The sequence below is a fragment of the Cetorhinus maximus genome, chromosome 9, assembly GCF_964194155.1.
Source record: "Cetorhinus maximus chromosome 9, sCetMax3.hap1.1, whole genome shotgun sequence".
Lineage (NCBI taxonomy): Eukaryota > Metazoa > Chordata > Chondrichthyes > Lamniformes > Cetorhinidae > Cetorhinus > Cetorhinus maximus.
In genome coordinates, this window is record NC_135887.1 from 97,763,635 (window position 1) to 97,780,310 (window position 16,676).

General features: G+C 46.0%; 1 protein-coding gene across 1 annotated transcript in view; it reads left to right on the forward strand.

Annotated features, from left to right (window-relative positions):
• LOC144684851 (low-density lipoprotein receptor-related protein 5-like) overlaps window positions 1-16,676 on the forward strand; it is a 226,903-nt gene that overhangs the window by 61,446 nt on the left and 148,781 nt on the right. Inside the window, exon 3 of the mRNA XM_078549165.1 lies at window positions 8,868-9,065. Coding sequence (XP_078405291.1) covers window positions 8,868-9,065 — 198 coding nt within the window. The remainder of the gene's footprint in view (window positions 1-8,867; window positions 9,066-16,676) is intronic.

Here is a 16,676-nt window from a genome sequence, read left to right on the forward strand (position 1 = left end):
AATGGGAACTTTAGATGGGCAAATGACTTTGTATCCTTTCAAAATAATGTCCATGTTTAGCTTAACAGGAAACAAGAACATTTTCCAATTTTTTCTGAAAACAGCTGACTTCCAAGTACAGTACAATAAAGAAAAACCTGAAGTAATGTTCTGGACTGTGATTCGTAGCAGTGGAAGTATTTAGGGCTCGAAGAGGTTCATTAATATAAAGTGGTCTGCTACCTACCCATGCTGCACACATCTGAGATAGAAGCTAATTCATGTTAATATGATAGAAAGGACTGGTTTAAACTTCAAAATGAAATGTATCCAGTGCATGTTTGTACAAGAAATCTAGTTCAAAAGGATTCGATGAATAACTAGTGCTGCTGCATTTGCCTTTGTAGAGAAATTGAATTCGGTTTCAAGCGGAAGTTGGTCATTAAAACCCTATCTCATACTTAATTTGGTACATTTTAAATCTGCTTTAAACTAAGTTAAATTACAATAGGTATGTTATCATGACTGAAATAGCAGCAACATCTCTGTATCTTTTGCTCCCCCCATATTATATTTTCAGTTTAATAATAGTTATGGATGGAAAGATGTGAGAGTGGCTAGGAGCAATTTGGCACCACTGTTCATCACTATCACCGTGTTTAGATTTTTAGAGAAAATGTGGTCATTTTATTAACTGTCTGTTTGAATGTCTGACATTTTGATCAGGCTTCCTGCATCACACGCAAGTGTACATTACAGCAAAGAAAGTTAAATTTGTCTCTGGCATGCTGCAAGAGAATTTGGAAAATGGTTGTATTGTAACAGCTATTGTTAGACTTCATTTCCATTTAGTTGCCTTCTCAATGCTTTTGTTTCCACTGTTACACCTGCAGTTATTTTCCTTGCTATTTGCTGCCTGTTTACCCTTTTCATCTATTTTTTGCTGTTCCTCACTGCTTTTTGTGCTCTTGCTTTTTCTCACTTTATTTTCCTTCTCTTTTTCTTTTTTTCATTCTCTTCATTCTCTCCCTTTATTCTCTGATTTTCCATTTCCTTCTGTTTTAGCTTTGTTTTTGTTAACCGTTTGTTCTTGTCTAGTCTCTACTGGCCCAACCACAAAACAATCTTATACAGTTATACTTCAGAGATAGTTTTCAGGTAGTGGGAGCTGGAAATTACCCTGTGGGATACTAGCATTTGAATGTGTTACCAGTTTAGCACTAACCTATTTATCTAAAATGGGTTAATGTCCCCATTAAAACAGCAAAACATTTCAGATGAATATGTTGAACATTTTTAAAGTAGTTTCCAGTGGCATCATTTCTTAGTCTGGGTTTTGTATCTCAAACTGTGAATAAAAAACCAAATCAGTGGCTGAATAATGATGTCCAGGTGTGCTCAGTGATTGAGTTTAATTTCGAACACTGAGGAAAAATCATAAGCGTTCTCTCTGTCAGTTTTCTTCTTATGTCGTTAATCCTGTCAATATAATGCAGTGCATCAATAATTAAAAGGCATCTACGTGCTGGCTGTAATAGAAAAAGTGTTCATTAAGTCAAAGGAAGGCAGTTGGCAGAAATTGTTACCAAGTTGGGCAAGGGAAAATGGACTTTTAAAAGAATGGAGCCTCCCTTACTTGTCCACCTTTCTTCCCAAGCTATTGCAGCCAGTATTTTTTCCTAAAATTCCCCACAATTTTTTATTCTGCTTATCAGAAAGAGGCACAGAACAGAAGTGAGGCCTTTCCTTAGCACAAAATAAGACCGTAAGATGTAGGAGCAGAAGTAGGCCATTTGGCCCATCAAGTCTGCTCCTCCATTTAATGAGATCATGGCTGATCTGATAATCCTCAACTCCACTTTCCTGCCTTTTCCCCATAACATTTGATTCCCTTACTTGATTAAAAATCTGTCTATCTCAGCCTTGAATATGCTTAACGATCCAGCCTCTATAACCCTCTATGGTAAAGAATTCCACAGATTCACTACCCCCTGAGTGAAGAAATTCCCCCTCATCTTTTTTTTAAATGGGTGACCCCTTACTCTGAGATTATGTCCTCTGGTCCTAGACTCTCCCACAAGGGGAAACAACCTCTCAGCATCTACCCTGTCAAGTCCCCTAAGAATCTTATATGTTTCAATAAGGTCGCCCCATATTCTTCTAAACTCCAATGAGTACAGGCCCAACCTACTCAACCTCTCCTCATAAGAAAATCCCTCCATACCTGGAATCAACCAAGTGAACCTTCTCTGGACTGTCTCTAATGCCTGTTTATCTATCCTTAGATAAGGGAACCAAAACTGTTCACAGTATTCTAGGTGTGGTCTAACTAGTTCCTTGTATAGTTTTAGCAAGACTTCCCTATTTTTATACTCCATTCCCTTTGAAATAAAGGCCAACATTCCATTTGCCTTCCTTATTACCTGTTGAACTTGTATGTTAGCTTTTTGGGATTCATGCACAAGGACTCGCAAATCCCTCTGTGCTGCAGCCTTCTGCAGTCTTTCTCCATTTAAATAACATTCAGCTCCTCTATTATCCCTGCCAAAGTGCATAACCTCACATTTTCCCATGTTATATTCCACATGCCACTTTTTTGCCCACTCGCTTAACCTGTCTATATCCCTCTAGATTCCTTGTGTCATCTTCACCACTTACCTTCCCACCTATTTTTATATCATCTGCAAATTTGGTGATAGTACATTCACTTCCCTCGTCTAAGTCATCATTAATATAGTAAATAATTGAGGCCCCAGCACTGATCCCAGTGGAAGTTAGAGGGAAAATCTTCTTGGAGCATGTTTGCAGAATTGTGTTTTTTTTGTTTAATTTGCTCATGAGGCGTGAGTGCCGCTGGAAAGGCCATATTTATTTCCCATCCATAATTGCCCTTGAGAGGGCGATGATGGTACATCTTCTTGAACAGCTGCAGTCCGTGTAATGTAGATGCACCCACAGTGCTGTTAGGAAGGGTGTTCCAAGATTTTGATTCAGTGAAGTGAAGGAACAGCGATACATTTCCAACTCGGGCGATGTGCAACTTGAAGGGATCTTGTATGCGGTGGTATTCCCATGAGCCTGCCGCCCTTGTTCTTCTGGGTGGTAGGGGTCATGAGTTTGGCATCTGCTGTTGAATTCATGGCGAGTATAGATGGTACACACTGCAACTATTGTGCACTTTTGCTGGCAGGAGTGAAGATTTAAGGTGGGGAATTCAGTGCCAAACAAGCAGGCTGCTATGTTCTGGATTGTGTTGAGCGTCTTGAGTGTTGTGGATGCTGTACTCATCCAGGCAAGTGCGTAATATTCCATCATACTCCTGACTAGTGCCTTGTAGATAATGGAGAGACTGGGGCGTCAGGAAGCCAGTTATTTGCTACAAACTGGTATCAGTGGACCCTTCGGGAATGTTATAGGTGTTTAAAGATGGAGTGGAAAGTAAATGGTAAAAATTAGTAATTTTTTTTTGGGACTTTTTTTATATTAAAGGCACAAGTTGACGTAAGAAAGAATTTGCTTTTATATAACATTTTTCATGACCGCAGTACTTCCCAAAGTCTGTCACAGCCCATGAAGTACTTTTTGAAGTAAACTCACTTTTGTAATGTAGGGAAATATGACAGTCAATTTGTGGACAGCAAGGTCTCATAAATCATCAGATAATCTGTTTCAATGATGTTGAGTTTGGGTTGTGTTGGTTGAAAGAAGATTGTTAAATAGTGCTATGGGATCTTTTCATCTACCTGAGAGGACAGACAGAACCTCGGTTTAACCTGAGATAATGTTGCAGTAGTCTTCATAACTAATTCTTTCACCATGCTAAGAGCACAGATTTCAATCTAATTTTGATCTGGCTATTAAGAGGTGTGCAGCAATGGCTGAATACACATTCACCGTTTTTTAATTCATCATTCTTGAGATGTGAGTTTTGCTGGCTATACCCCTAATTGCCCTTACAGCTGCCAAGACAATCCAGTAGTTTCATGATCATTATTAATCTGACTAACATTTCATTCCAGATTTATTAATTAATTGAATTTATGTTTTCCCATTGTGGGATTTGAGCTCAGATCTCTAGAGCATTTGTCCACTCTGGGTTATTAGTCCAGAACACTACCACTATGCTATCGTCCCTCTGGATGTTTTGATGGGATTGATAGAGACCTTTATCTGTAGTTAATGACAACCATGAATATCTTTGGCACATTCCCATCCATTTTGCAGCCTTGCACATCTATTTTCGAAAAATGAGCAATGGCTTGGAAATTTTGTCACGTGTATATGTGACTGTTCCCTTCAGATTTTGGTATACTATTTTTTATCTTACACTTTTCCATCCTAATGAATGCCAAGGCTGGCTTCATTGCTCACTTGTACAAAGATCGAGATAGAATTACTATTTTTCCATGTGAAATAGATTTTAAAAATGGGGCTGGTTAGCTCAGTTGGCTAGCATGTGGTTCAGAATAATACCAAAAGCATGGGTTTGATTCCTGTTCTGGCTGAGGTAGACTTGGGACCTGCCTCCTCATCCTATCCCTGTGAGTAGAAGGCAATGGCAAAGCACCATTGACAGAAACTGCCAAGAAAATGGCTCTAGATGAAGGATCAGCAGACAGTGAGCTAAGGACCTACCTTTAGGCAGAGCAGAATGAATGAATAGATTAAGAAGTATAAAGAAGGGCTCATACTTTTGGGTGGATTGTGTGCGGCACTAATAGTCAAATCTTGAAGCATTCCCATGTTCATTATTCGTCAACTATAATGTTACTGTGCTACAATGCTCAACTGTTTGATAGTGACAATACTCATATAGTTTTACTAAAAAAACAAGATTGTCCGTATAGTAAATCAAAAAGAGCAGTCAGATTTTCAGCATGCCATGACATGGTGTATTGGAACATGATTTATTGGAAATTTTCCCATAAGCTCTGACCTTGGGCAAGCTACTATTGAGGAGACGGGTGTGCAGGCACCAATTTGAAGAAAGGTATTTTCCCAGTGGGAGAGGCAGAAAGTTAGAAAACAAGTAACCCAAACTTTTGTCATGTAGCCCCAATTGCTCGGTTATCAAAATTGTATAGAGGTGGCTTGAGAAACCCCTGCTTACTCGTTCAGCCAGTGACTGTTAATATAGAATGACAGCATTTAAGAATTTTGAACAACCAGCAAAACTTGTATTCATTTGGTTTACTTTCAATTTTTTATATCTAATCTCTTGAAAATAGACCCAGTACAATTCCACAAGCACTAGCAGTTCTCGGGAAGCTTGACCAACATACGCAGTATCAAACAATTCAGCCATGCAGGCATCAACGGCAAAGTGTTGCATGTTTATTCTTGTTCTATGTATGTGTGCCAGTCTGTCTCTATCTCTCTTTTTGTGTGTGTCTCTCTCTCTGTCTGTCTCTTTTTTTTCTCTCGCATCATCTCTCTCTTTATCTCTTTCTCTCTCGCGCTTCCTCGCGCTCGCTCTCTCTCTCTCTCGCGCTCTCTCTCTCGCGCTTCCTCGCGCTCTCTCTCGCGCGCTTCCTCGCGCTCTCTCTCTCGTGCTTCCTCGCGCTCTCTCTCTCGCTTCCTCGCGCTCTCTTTCTCGCGCTTCCTCGCGCGCTCTCTCGCGCTTCCTCGCGCGCTCTCTCGCGCTCTCTCTCTCGCGCTTCCTCGCTCTCTCTCGCGCTTCCTCGCGCTCTCTCTCTTTCGCGCTTCCTCGTGCTCTCTCTCGCGCTCTCTCTCTCTCGCGCTCTGTCTCTCTCGCTTCCTCGCTCTCTCTCTCTCTCGCGCTTCCTCGCGCTCTCTCTCGCGCTTCCTCGCGCTCTCTCTCGCGCGCTTCCTCGCGCTCTCTCTCTCGCGCTTCCTCGCGCTCTCTCTCTCGCGCTTCCTCGCGCTCTCTCTCTCGTGCTTCCTCGCGCTCTCTCTCTCGCGCTTCCTCGCGCTCTCTCTCTCTCGCGCGCTTCCTCGCGCTCTCTCTCTCGCGCGCTTCCTCGCGCTCTCTCTCTCGCGCGCTTCCTCGCGCTCTCTCTCTCGTGCGCTTCCTCGCGCTCTCTCTCTCGCGCTCTCTCTCTCACGCTTCCTCGCGCTCCCTCTCTCTCGCGCTTCCTCGCGCTCTCTCTTGCGCTTCCTCGCGCTCTCTCTCTCACGCTTCCTCGCGCGCTCTCTCTCACGCTTCCTCGCGCGCTCTCTCTCACGCTTCCTCGCGCGCTCTCTCTCTCGCTTCCTCGCACGCTCGCTCTCTCTCTCTCTTGCTTCCTCGCGCGCTCGCTCTCTCTCGCGCCTCCTCGTGCTCGCTCTCTCTCTCGCGCTTCCTCGCGCACTCTCTCTCGCGCTTCCTCGCTCTGTCGCTCTCTTGCGCGTCCTCGTGCTCTGTCGCTCTCTTGCGCGTCCTCGTGCTCTGTCGCTCTCTCGCGCGTCCTCGTGCTCTGTCGCTCTCTCGCGCGTCCTCGCGCTCTGTCGCTCTCTCGCGCGTCCTCGCGCTCTGTCGCTCTCTCGCGCGTCCTCGCGCTCTGTCGCTCTCTCGCGCGTCCTCGCGCTCTGTCGCTCTCTCGCGCGTCCTCGCGCTCTGTCGCTCTCTCGCGCGTCCTCGCGCTCTGTCGCTCTCTCGCGCGTCCTCGCGCTCTGTCGCTCTCTCGCGCGTCCTCGCGCTCTGTCGCTCTCTCGCGCGTCCTCGCGCTCTGTCGCTCTCTCGCGCGTCCTCGCGCTCTGTCGCTCTCTCGCGCGCTCTGTCGCTCTCTCGCGCGTCCTCGCGCTCTGTCGCTCTCTCGTGCGTCCTCGCGCTCTGTCGCTCTCTCGCGCGTCCTCGCGCTCTGTCGCTCTCTCGCGCGTCCTCGCGCTCTGTCGCTCTCTCGTGCGTCCTCGCGCTCTGTCGCTCTCTCGCGCGTCCTCGCGCCCTGTCGCTCTCTCGCGCGTCCTCCCGCTTTCCCTCTGTGTGTTTGATTTTTAGGCTTTTGCTCGGAGTGGAATCGGAGGTGGGTAGAAACTAAATTGAGAGCTCCACTTGTGGCATGCCCCTTCCCTGGCTATCTCTTTTTCCAAAAGGACCCATTGGATGACAATTAAGAATAGGAACAACGGTTGTTATTTCCCTTTTTTTATTTTATTGGACCCTGTGTGCTTCATCCTTTCACGTTCTCCTAAGCTTTGCTTGTGTTGGATAGTTGTTTATTCTGTTTATTTCCACTATCTCTTCAGTGTGACGTCAGCCTTACCAGCACTATCTCCACGCAGCTGTCTCTAGAGTACTGGAAAGTATGAATCCTTAACCCCTCTATTCCTCATCTATACGTTTGCCAATGCCACCATTGACCATAGTCTTTGGTTAGCTTTTACATTTCAGCTGATAATACTGATCTCTACCTCTGTGCCAGCATCCTGAACTCCTGACCATCAGTGGACCATCAAGATTGCTGGTCAGTTATCAAGTCATGGGTGAAATTTCTCCAACCCCATAATGGCAAGACTGAAAACAACCTGTTGAGCTTTGCCAAAAAAAAGTTAAAGGGTAAAGTGAGGTACAATGATGGAATTAAAATTTTAATTTGGCTAAGTATCTTTAATTTAATGATTTGGTGATTTGGGAGCTAGTGAAAGTTTGCAAGATGGAATGATGTGCAAATGGGACTAAATGCGTTTTGGATGAGTTGGAGTTCATGTATGGTACAACTTTGGAGGATAGCAAGGAGTTAGCTGGTGACATTAAGCCTGGATGTCACAAAAGTGTGATGCGGAGTTTCAGCAGCAGTGGGCCATGAAGGAATATTGAAAGCAAGTGTAATTGGAGCGGCAGGAATAAGTGGCCTAGTTTAGTGATGAGATATGGAATTTGAAGTCAGCTCAAGGCCAAAATGCACAGAGAGGTTGCACACAGTCAAGGTTCAACTGAGTGAGCAGCCAATGGCGGGGAGCGTAGGGGGGAAGTTATGGATAATTTTTGACAGAAGCCCATGCCCTCTGGTCCTCTGATGCTGTGCAGGGTATTTTCAACTTTGGGTAACACCTTCAGTTATATTCACTCTCCTCTCTGGAATTTTTTTTCTAAAATCCTCTGCCATGTTATATCTGTCTCCACATCTGTAAACCTCCCCAGAATTTGTCCATTTGGTCACTTCTAGACTAACCCAAAATTAGACCCACAGCCCACTTTCCCGTATCTGGTCATCTGTTTGGCATCTATTTCTTGTGAATCACCTTGGAATGTTTGCAATGTTATGGTTATAGAATGAGTTTAAGTTGCTGCAGAGCTGTCCCAGCTGATACAACATTGCACAGCAACCAAGCTTGCAACCTTCCTTTAGGGCTTAGTACTACACCATACCTTGGGCTTCCTCAATGAACAGTATGGAGAAAAGAGTACAGTTTATCCAAGAAGAGAATTTTGACTTCAGTTTCATTTCTGAAAAGACGGTGGCCACATATGGTGTTTCCAGATGTGAACGACATCTCACATCCCCAGCTGGCAATCTCCTTTTTTGTGAACTATTTCTGAAAAAGAAACATTGGTTGCTCCATTATAAATTTCATTCCAAACCCATTATTGTTTTGACAGTGAAGTTTAAACACTTGTCTGCATTCACAGGACTAAACACACCTGTTCAGAAAAACTAACCATGCAGACGGTGGAACATGTATTACTTTGTCTGGTATGTAAGCAGGATAGCCTTTCAACATTTTTGTGAGATATCTTGTTAAATGAAGCTTGGACAAAGAAGGTTAATTGATGAATAAGAATTATTTTTGATGACTGCGATTCTACAATTCCTTTAAAATATTACAATTTCTTTGTCATGCTTTTTGCACCTACTGCACTGCACATAAATTGAGAATATTTAAAATGGGAAAACAAAGTTCATGACTGTTAGCATGTTCTTATTTCTGTTGTTCTGTATATTTTTAAGGTACATGTATTGGACAGACTGGGGTGAAATACCAAGAATTGAGCGAGCTGGTATGGATGGCAGCAGTCGTTCTGTTATTGTGGACTCTGATATTTACTGGCCAAATGGACTGACAATTGACATAGAGGAACAGAAACTTTACTGGGCAGATGCAAAGCTGAGTTTTATTCATAGATCCAACTTGGATGGCTCTTTCAGGTAACTTCATTCAAATATTTGATTTTCTTTCATCATTTAAGATTGTATAGAGCAGTTGTTTCACAGAGAATATAAGGGCAATTAATTTACTGTGATAACCATTGGCGGTTATTGCTTTACTCTGAATAACAGAATTATACTCTACTGTTTATTGGAACCAGTAACGTGGTAACATTTTTACGTTTTTCATTCTTTGCATGTTTGACCTCCATTATTATTCGCACAAATATGGTTAAAATTTTACAGGATATTTTTAGAATGCGGGACATGGGGAGTAGTAGCACTTTTTAATATATAATAAATACAGAATAGCACCTGTGTGTATTGATGCCAATTATCTAGTTTGCCAACCAACTCCATGGTTTTCTTTCCTGCAAATAAATCCTTCTTCCAATGTAACATGTGAACACTGCACTAAACTCCAAAGGCCATATAAGGTAACATTTCTGCTCAGAAAAAGGTTTAAGTTGGCCAATCTCCTTGAAGGTTTTCCCAAAAGCTGCATCATTATATCTGGAAAGTTTACTTGGTGTCACACATTGTTTGTTTTTGCATTTAACTATTTGTGGAAGAGCATAGGAATTCTCTGAGGTTCAGGTGATTATTACCAGTACAAAATGCTCCTCATAAGATGTGTTTCTTAGACAACTGACTGACCTGTCTCTTTGCACAAAAAACACATCAACTTGTATAACTTGCAGCTCCCACATTCCAGGAACCACGTTTCAAATGGTTCAAGAACAATCTCTGCCAGTTTTTTTTATTATTCTTTAACAGGATTCGGGCATTACTGGCAAGGCAAACATATATTTCCCATTCCCAATTGCCCTTTAGAAGGTGTTGGTGAGCCACCACCTGCAGCCCATGTGATATGGATACACCACAATGTAGTTACGTAAGTTCCAGATGTTTGACCCAGTGATGATGAAGAATTGGCAATATACTTCAAAGTGAGGAAGGTGTGTGATTTAGAGGGGAAATGCAGCTGATGGCATTCCCACTGCACCTGTTTCCCTTGTTCTTCTAGCAGGCAGAAGTCACAGATTTGGAAGGTGTTGTTAAAGGAGCCATGGTGAGTAGCTGTAGTGCATTTTGTAGATGGTACATGCTGCAGCCACAATGCAGTGGTGGTAGAGGGAGTGAATGTCTAAAGGTGTTAGATGGGGTGCCAGTCAAGTGGGCTGCTCTGCCCTCGATGGTGTTAGGCTTCTTGTGTGTAACCTTAAGAGCTGCCCCCATCCAGGCATGTGGAGAGTATTCCATCAGATTCCTTACTTGTCCCTTGTAGGTGGTGGAAAGACTCTGAGGAGTCAGGAGATGAGTTACCAATCCTAGAACACCTAGCCTCTGACCTGCTTTTGTAGCCACAGTATTTGTGTCTGGTGTTACGATCTTGACTGAGACCAGTAATTTTAAAAAGGAATTCAAATTCTAAGTTATAAACTGAAAGAATTACATCACATGATTTCATGTTTTAAACAAAAACTTCTACTGAACAAGAGTGAAAAAAACAAGTACTACTAACTAAACACTACATTTTGTAAACACATACTTTAAACCTGAAAATTGCAACAAACACTCCTTGCTCTACTTTTATTTCCACCCAAGAGTTCCCCTGTACTTTACAAGATCTTGAGAGTTCCTTCACTTCACTTCTCCTCAGAACAAATCAAGGTATGCCACAACTCTCAGGAATTCACTTTGATTCTCCTTAGTGATCTCACTATCCTCCAAGGTGTGAGATTTCTTGGGGTTCTTCCACTAGCATCCAGCCAGGCAATCCTCCAACTCTGCTTCAACACCTCACAATTGTGGACTCCCTAACTCAAGCATGGACTCACTGCATTCTTGCTTAGTGACTTCAAATCAGAAACACCCCTGGTTTCTGATAGTCCTCTGCTACTGGTTCCAGGTGCTTTATAGCCCCTTGCCAGATCCTTTCGCTGTCTGCTCTAAACTGTTCTGCACTGAGACATCAACTAACTCTTTCTGTGAGAAATCACAGATCAAACCCAAAAGCCCTGCAATCTATCCCCACGTAATGTGGCATGCCTGGGATATTCCAGATAGTGATTTAAACTAATGATCCCCATTTCCCAAACATTCCCTTTCTTCTGAGAAACAATATGAATAACTTAAGTCCCTTATTGAGATAGCTGTAAACATCCCAACTCCACCAAGAAGTTCAGAAAGGCCGCCCATTGTTTTGTTTCTAATATAGCCCACTATGACTCTTCTAAAATAAGCATAGGGCTGAATCGTCCATCCCCGTTGGCGCGGGCATCATGGCGGGCGGGGGGGGGAGCAATATGGTGGGAAGGCCAAAAATCAGGTTCACATCACCATGAAAGCAGTTAGCCATTGTCCGCTCTGCCCGTCAGTGGCGGGCTGCCTTTCCCGCCATTCAACATTGGGAACGTAATTTCAATGCACCTGCACCTCATCATCATGCCTGCTCTCCAGAATCATCGCCCCCACGTCGAATTTACCTCCCACGTTGGCGTGACTTCAGAATGATGTGATGCACAACAGCATTTAAAAGGCATGCACCTGGCAAGCTGAACTTCGAGGGGAACTCGGAGGTGAGTGCACACTAACTTTGCGCAGCACTCGCGAGTGTTCAAATTCAAGGAGGAGATGCCACGCATTCAGGCAAGGGCACAGTCAAATTGCTTTTTTCCGGCTAGCTGACAGTGCAGTACCGGGGTAAGGGCTGCCCTCTGGTTGGTGGGGGGGTGGGTGCCGTACTGGGGGAAAGGCAGCACAGTCTGATGGTAGAGCACAAGCACATGAGGCGGGGGTGGAGGGAAGCTGCCATGCATTAAGGAAATCTTGTATAAACTGAGCTTTCTTCCGCAGCTGAGACAGTTCAGGTGCAGCTACATTGACATGCTCGGAGTCGGGCCTCTAGCTTATCTGCCCACTCAAGCAACACAGGCATGAAAATGCCACCAAATGCTCATGAACATTTCACCCCTCTGGCGCATACTGCAACCTAATGAGCATTTTAGTGGATTGCAGAACAATTGAATGACCGGGTAAGTTGTACAATCTCCTTGCAAAAGTTGGCATGGAGCAGTCACTGGTGGAGGTGCTCACAGCCCCTTGCAATTTCTTCATTCAGGTTTGCACCAGTTTTCCCCATGGTTCAAGCTAAAAGTGCGGCCTTGCAGTGCAGGTTAGGGGAATGCCTGTCCGCAGTCACTTTCACAGCCATTGGCCGTGGATGCCTGAACTGAGAGCACAGCATGCAGTCCATTGGCTGAAGCTGCCGCCAATCAGTCGGGTGGAGTGGGGCGGAGGTGGGTGGGGTTTCAGGCAGCCAAGCATCAGGAGCATGGAGCCTGGTGACCTAGCCGTATGCCTCATGGCTTACAGGGAGTGGAGACGAAGGAGAAGAGAGTGACGGAGGTACCTGGCTGGGCAAAGGGAGGAGTAACACCCTCAAGAATAAGGGGTAGCAGGGGCTCCTACGCATGCTGCTGAAGAACCACTGTGAGCTGTGTGGGTCAGCACCTAGGTAGACCCAGGGATGGCGCTCGTCATTCCTACAGATTACCGAGAACCAGTGTCGCTAAAGACTGCGTATGTCCAGGGAGCGAGTTGGTCACGTCTGCCACTTGCTGCAGGATTTGACGCCATGGAAACTTGGAGAGCATCCACAGCCAGTGCCTGTGAAAGTGACTGCGGTGCTCAATTTTTACACCAATGGCTCCTTCCAGTACTCCACAGGTGACCTCCTGCAGATCTAGCAAGCCCCCCACTCAAGTGTATCCAGGAGGTTACGGACGCCATATTCGCGAAGGCATGCAACTTTGTGCATTTCAACTGGAATCAGGCAAGCCAGGAAGCAAGAGCGCTGGAATTTGCACAGATCTCTGGTTTTCCACAGGTGCAGAACACCATTGACTGCACTGACATGGCACTTAGATCTCCATGGCGATAAGCAAGGGCTTCCACTTGCTGAATGTTCAGCTGGTCTGCGACCACAGCAAATGTACCCTGCAGGCCTGCGCATGATTCCCAGGAAGTGCCCATGACCGCTACAGCTTCAGTAGGTCACAGATCCTGTCATCCTCCAGCATCCACAGAGGCTGCAGGGTTGGCTCCTTGGGGACAAGGGCTACCCGCAGAGGATGTGGCTGATGATGCCTGTGTAGCAGCCTCAGAATGCAGAAGAGAGAAGGCACAATGAGGCTCATACTATGACTCGCGCTTTGGTGAAGCAAACCATTGGGATGTTGAAAATGTGGTTCCAGTACCTGGACCACTCTGTTGGAGCCTGCAATATAGTCCACAGAGGGTGTCACGCATCGTCGTTGCCTGCTGCACACTACACAACCTGGCACTGCAATGGGAGAAGGGGCTTGCTGAGGAGGAGATGGAGAAGCGGCGCGTTTCCTCCGATGAGGGCGATGTCGATGGGGATGAGTGTGATGAGGCCCTCATTGACGAGGATTATGGCAATGAGGCCATCGCATTGTCCAGACAAGGCAGGCACGCTTGGGAGGCCTTAGCTGCTAGATTTGTGGAGGATGATGATGACATGCAGTGAGGTAACACCATAGATCCTCACATTGCATCTGTGAACATTTCACTCCAGCCTGGCTGATGGCAGCGCACATATCCACTGTGATAAGGCTCCTGTCATGGAGATGCAGCAGATGCACATAGCTCCTATATTCCAGGAGGATGATGACATGCAGTGGGGACACCCCATAGATCCTCACAGAGCTTGTGTGAATGTCTGACTCCTGTCTGCCTGATGACAGTTCACTTGCATTCTGAACAGGGTCAAATCATGGAGATGCAGCAAGGAAACTTTAACCGCTCCTGATCCTATGGCTTCCTTCATGAGCTGAACCCTTCAGGGCCACACTCTCACCGGACACAGATGCTGATGAGAATTTTGCGGGGGCGGGGCACACCTTTAAAGGTGCTGAGAGCACACAGAAAATGACGGAATCTATGCCGCCAGCCAAAGACATTCTGGTAGCAATGATCAGCCCCATCCAAGTGCAGGCATGACCGATGTGTCCAGTGACTATGAAGGCACACTAGTGTGCTGGGAATGTTGCATAAAGCACAGAGAGGAGGCCCTGGACTGAGACACCTGCCTTTATCTTGTGCAGGAACCAAGCTTTCACTTCAGACTGACACGAACAGTGCTCATCATAACAAGGAGCTATAGACAAGGTGACACTATTGGGAGTTTATTTGCAATAGTCAACATTATGTACAAGTGATTGATGCCCGTGCCCATGCAGTGAAGCTGCATTTTCTTCACCTTCCTAACCCTGCTGCTATGTCTTGGTATCTCCTCCTCCTCCCCCCCACCCCCAACATTCCCGGAGTCGGAATCACCTGGGTGGATGGCCCTGGGGTGTTGAGCTGCTGGTCGTCCTCCCTATGGGTGCCCGAAGGCCCCTGGCTTGAGGAGAAGAGGGTGCTGGAGTGAGATCGAGCTGCCCTGTACCCCTCTTGTGCTGTCACTGTTGGAGGCCAACTATGTCATCAGTGATGGAGTTCAGCCCGCGCAGCAGTGCAGGGCCGATGCCCTGGACCAAGGTCTTCATGATGGCCGCCATCCTGCCAATGTTGACTTTGGTGCGTTTGCATGACTGCGTGATCACCTTGGAGTGAAGGCAACCGACTCCTCCATCGTGTTATGCAATCTGAGAAATGCAGCTGTTCCGGTGATTGTGCTGCAGCTCCAACACTGATTGAGGACTGAGCCCAGCGGCTCATCATCTGACTCAGACTCAGCTGACCCCTTGCCTCCAGCGGTCTTCCAAGTGTCAGTGACCTCAGGTGTCCCTGTCCCCGCCTGCTGTAGAGCAGATTGTGTGCTGTGCTCACCAGATAGTGAACCCGAGCCTACTGTACATGTAGATCCTACCGAGGTGTGTGTCGCTGCGCTGGTGGAGGGTGTGGGTGAACATTGTGACGGGTCTTCGAGGATGTTGTCCTTACGGTCATCATCCCAGGTGCTGGAGTCAGGGTCAAGGTTGCCTGAGGGCGATGTGGCAGATGTGCCTATGAGAGAAAGTGGAGATTATTAATGCATGGCTTCAATGGTACACAGAACAGTGGGCTCACAGTTGAGTTGCTAAAGGGATGATCTAATGCATTGATCCTCACTTGGATGCTTGCCGCTAACCTTGCCATTGCCGCAGGAATGGTCCACATCCTCTCTGACCAGCTCTAACGCGCGGTCTCCAAAGGGACTGAGGACTTTGATGTCCGACACTCCAACCCCAGCCTGGGACCTCTCCCTTTTATTGTGCACGATCTTGTCCTGCATAAAGACAGATGGAGAAAGTGTGATCAAGGTGCATGCCCAGCCAAATGAGAAGATGCCAGATGTTCATGTGTGTGTGATGAGTGGAGCCATGGACAGGATGAGGCGGTGATCTTCAGAAGAGATCAGGCCAGATGGAGATGTGAGGGTCTGTGAGAGAGAGCGTGGTGGTGTCCCTTGAGCTGGCAGTGAGTGAGATGCCAGTGAATGTGTGATGAGCTTGAGTGTGTGAGCTTGGAGTGATGAGATGGTCACCTTACCCTGGCGGTATGGATGAGATCATGCATCCTCTTTCTGCACTGGATGGCTGACCTCTAGCGGGCAGCGTTGACACTGACCACCACTACCACCGCCTCTCAAGCTCGATTGGTAATATTACTGCCCCTTCTACGGCCAGAGTGGGGGTACAGGACATCATGGCATGCCTCCACAGCATCCAAAAGGTGTCCCAGGGACGTGTCACTGAATCAAGGGGCTGCAGTCTTCTTGCCTTTTGGTGCCATGTCTTTTGTGCAGCAATCCTAGGACGGAAGCACTGAGAGGTTTGTGCACAGCTGCAGTTTAAATATGGCGCCCAGCTTGAGGAAGTGGCGAGGTGATGGCATGGCAGACGAATTGGAGGCTGTCCGCCAGTGAAAGGGCATGCTCCCCATGAATGAATAATTAATGAGGCAGGAAGGGGACAATGCTGTGTGAAAACTCACCATTGTGGCCGGCGGGTAAATTGACTATTTTCCTGCCCACTACCGCACTTTGTGCAAATCTGAGACAGTTCCGCCCATTGGCTATCCCTTTGATTTACAATTACTGTAGGTCTGTTTACTAGTTTCTCAAACCGTGTTTTCATTCATCCTATATTTAAAAATTTCAATCCCCAAACTAAAAGTTATAGTCCTAAAATATATAAATCATAGAATTAGATACGGCATTCTTAACACTGTTCTAGTTAAGTTTTAGTCAGTAATGAATCCCAGGATGTTGATGCTGGAGGATTAGACAATTGTAATGCCATTGATTGCCAAGGGGAGGATAGACTCTCTCCTAATGGAGATGGTAATTGCCTGGCATGTTTGTGTTTCAGCATTACATGACGGTTATCAGCCTAAGCCTGAATGTTGGCCAGGTCTTGCTGCATGCAGGCACAAACTGTTTCAGTATCTGAGGAGTTTGAATGGTACTTAACACTGTGCAATCTTCAGCAATGATTTTCCCCTTCTGACCTTATGACGGTGGGAAAGTCATTGATTAAGGTGTTGAAGATAGTTTAGGCTAGATCAATACCCTGAGGAACTTCTGCAGGGATGTCCTGG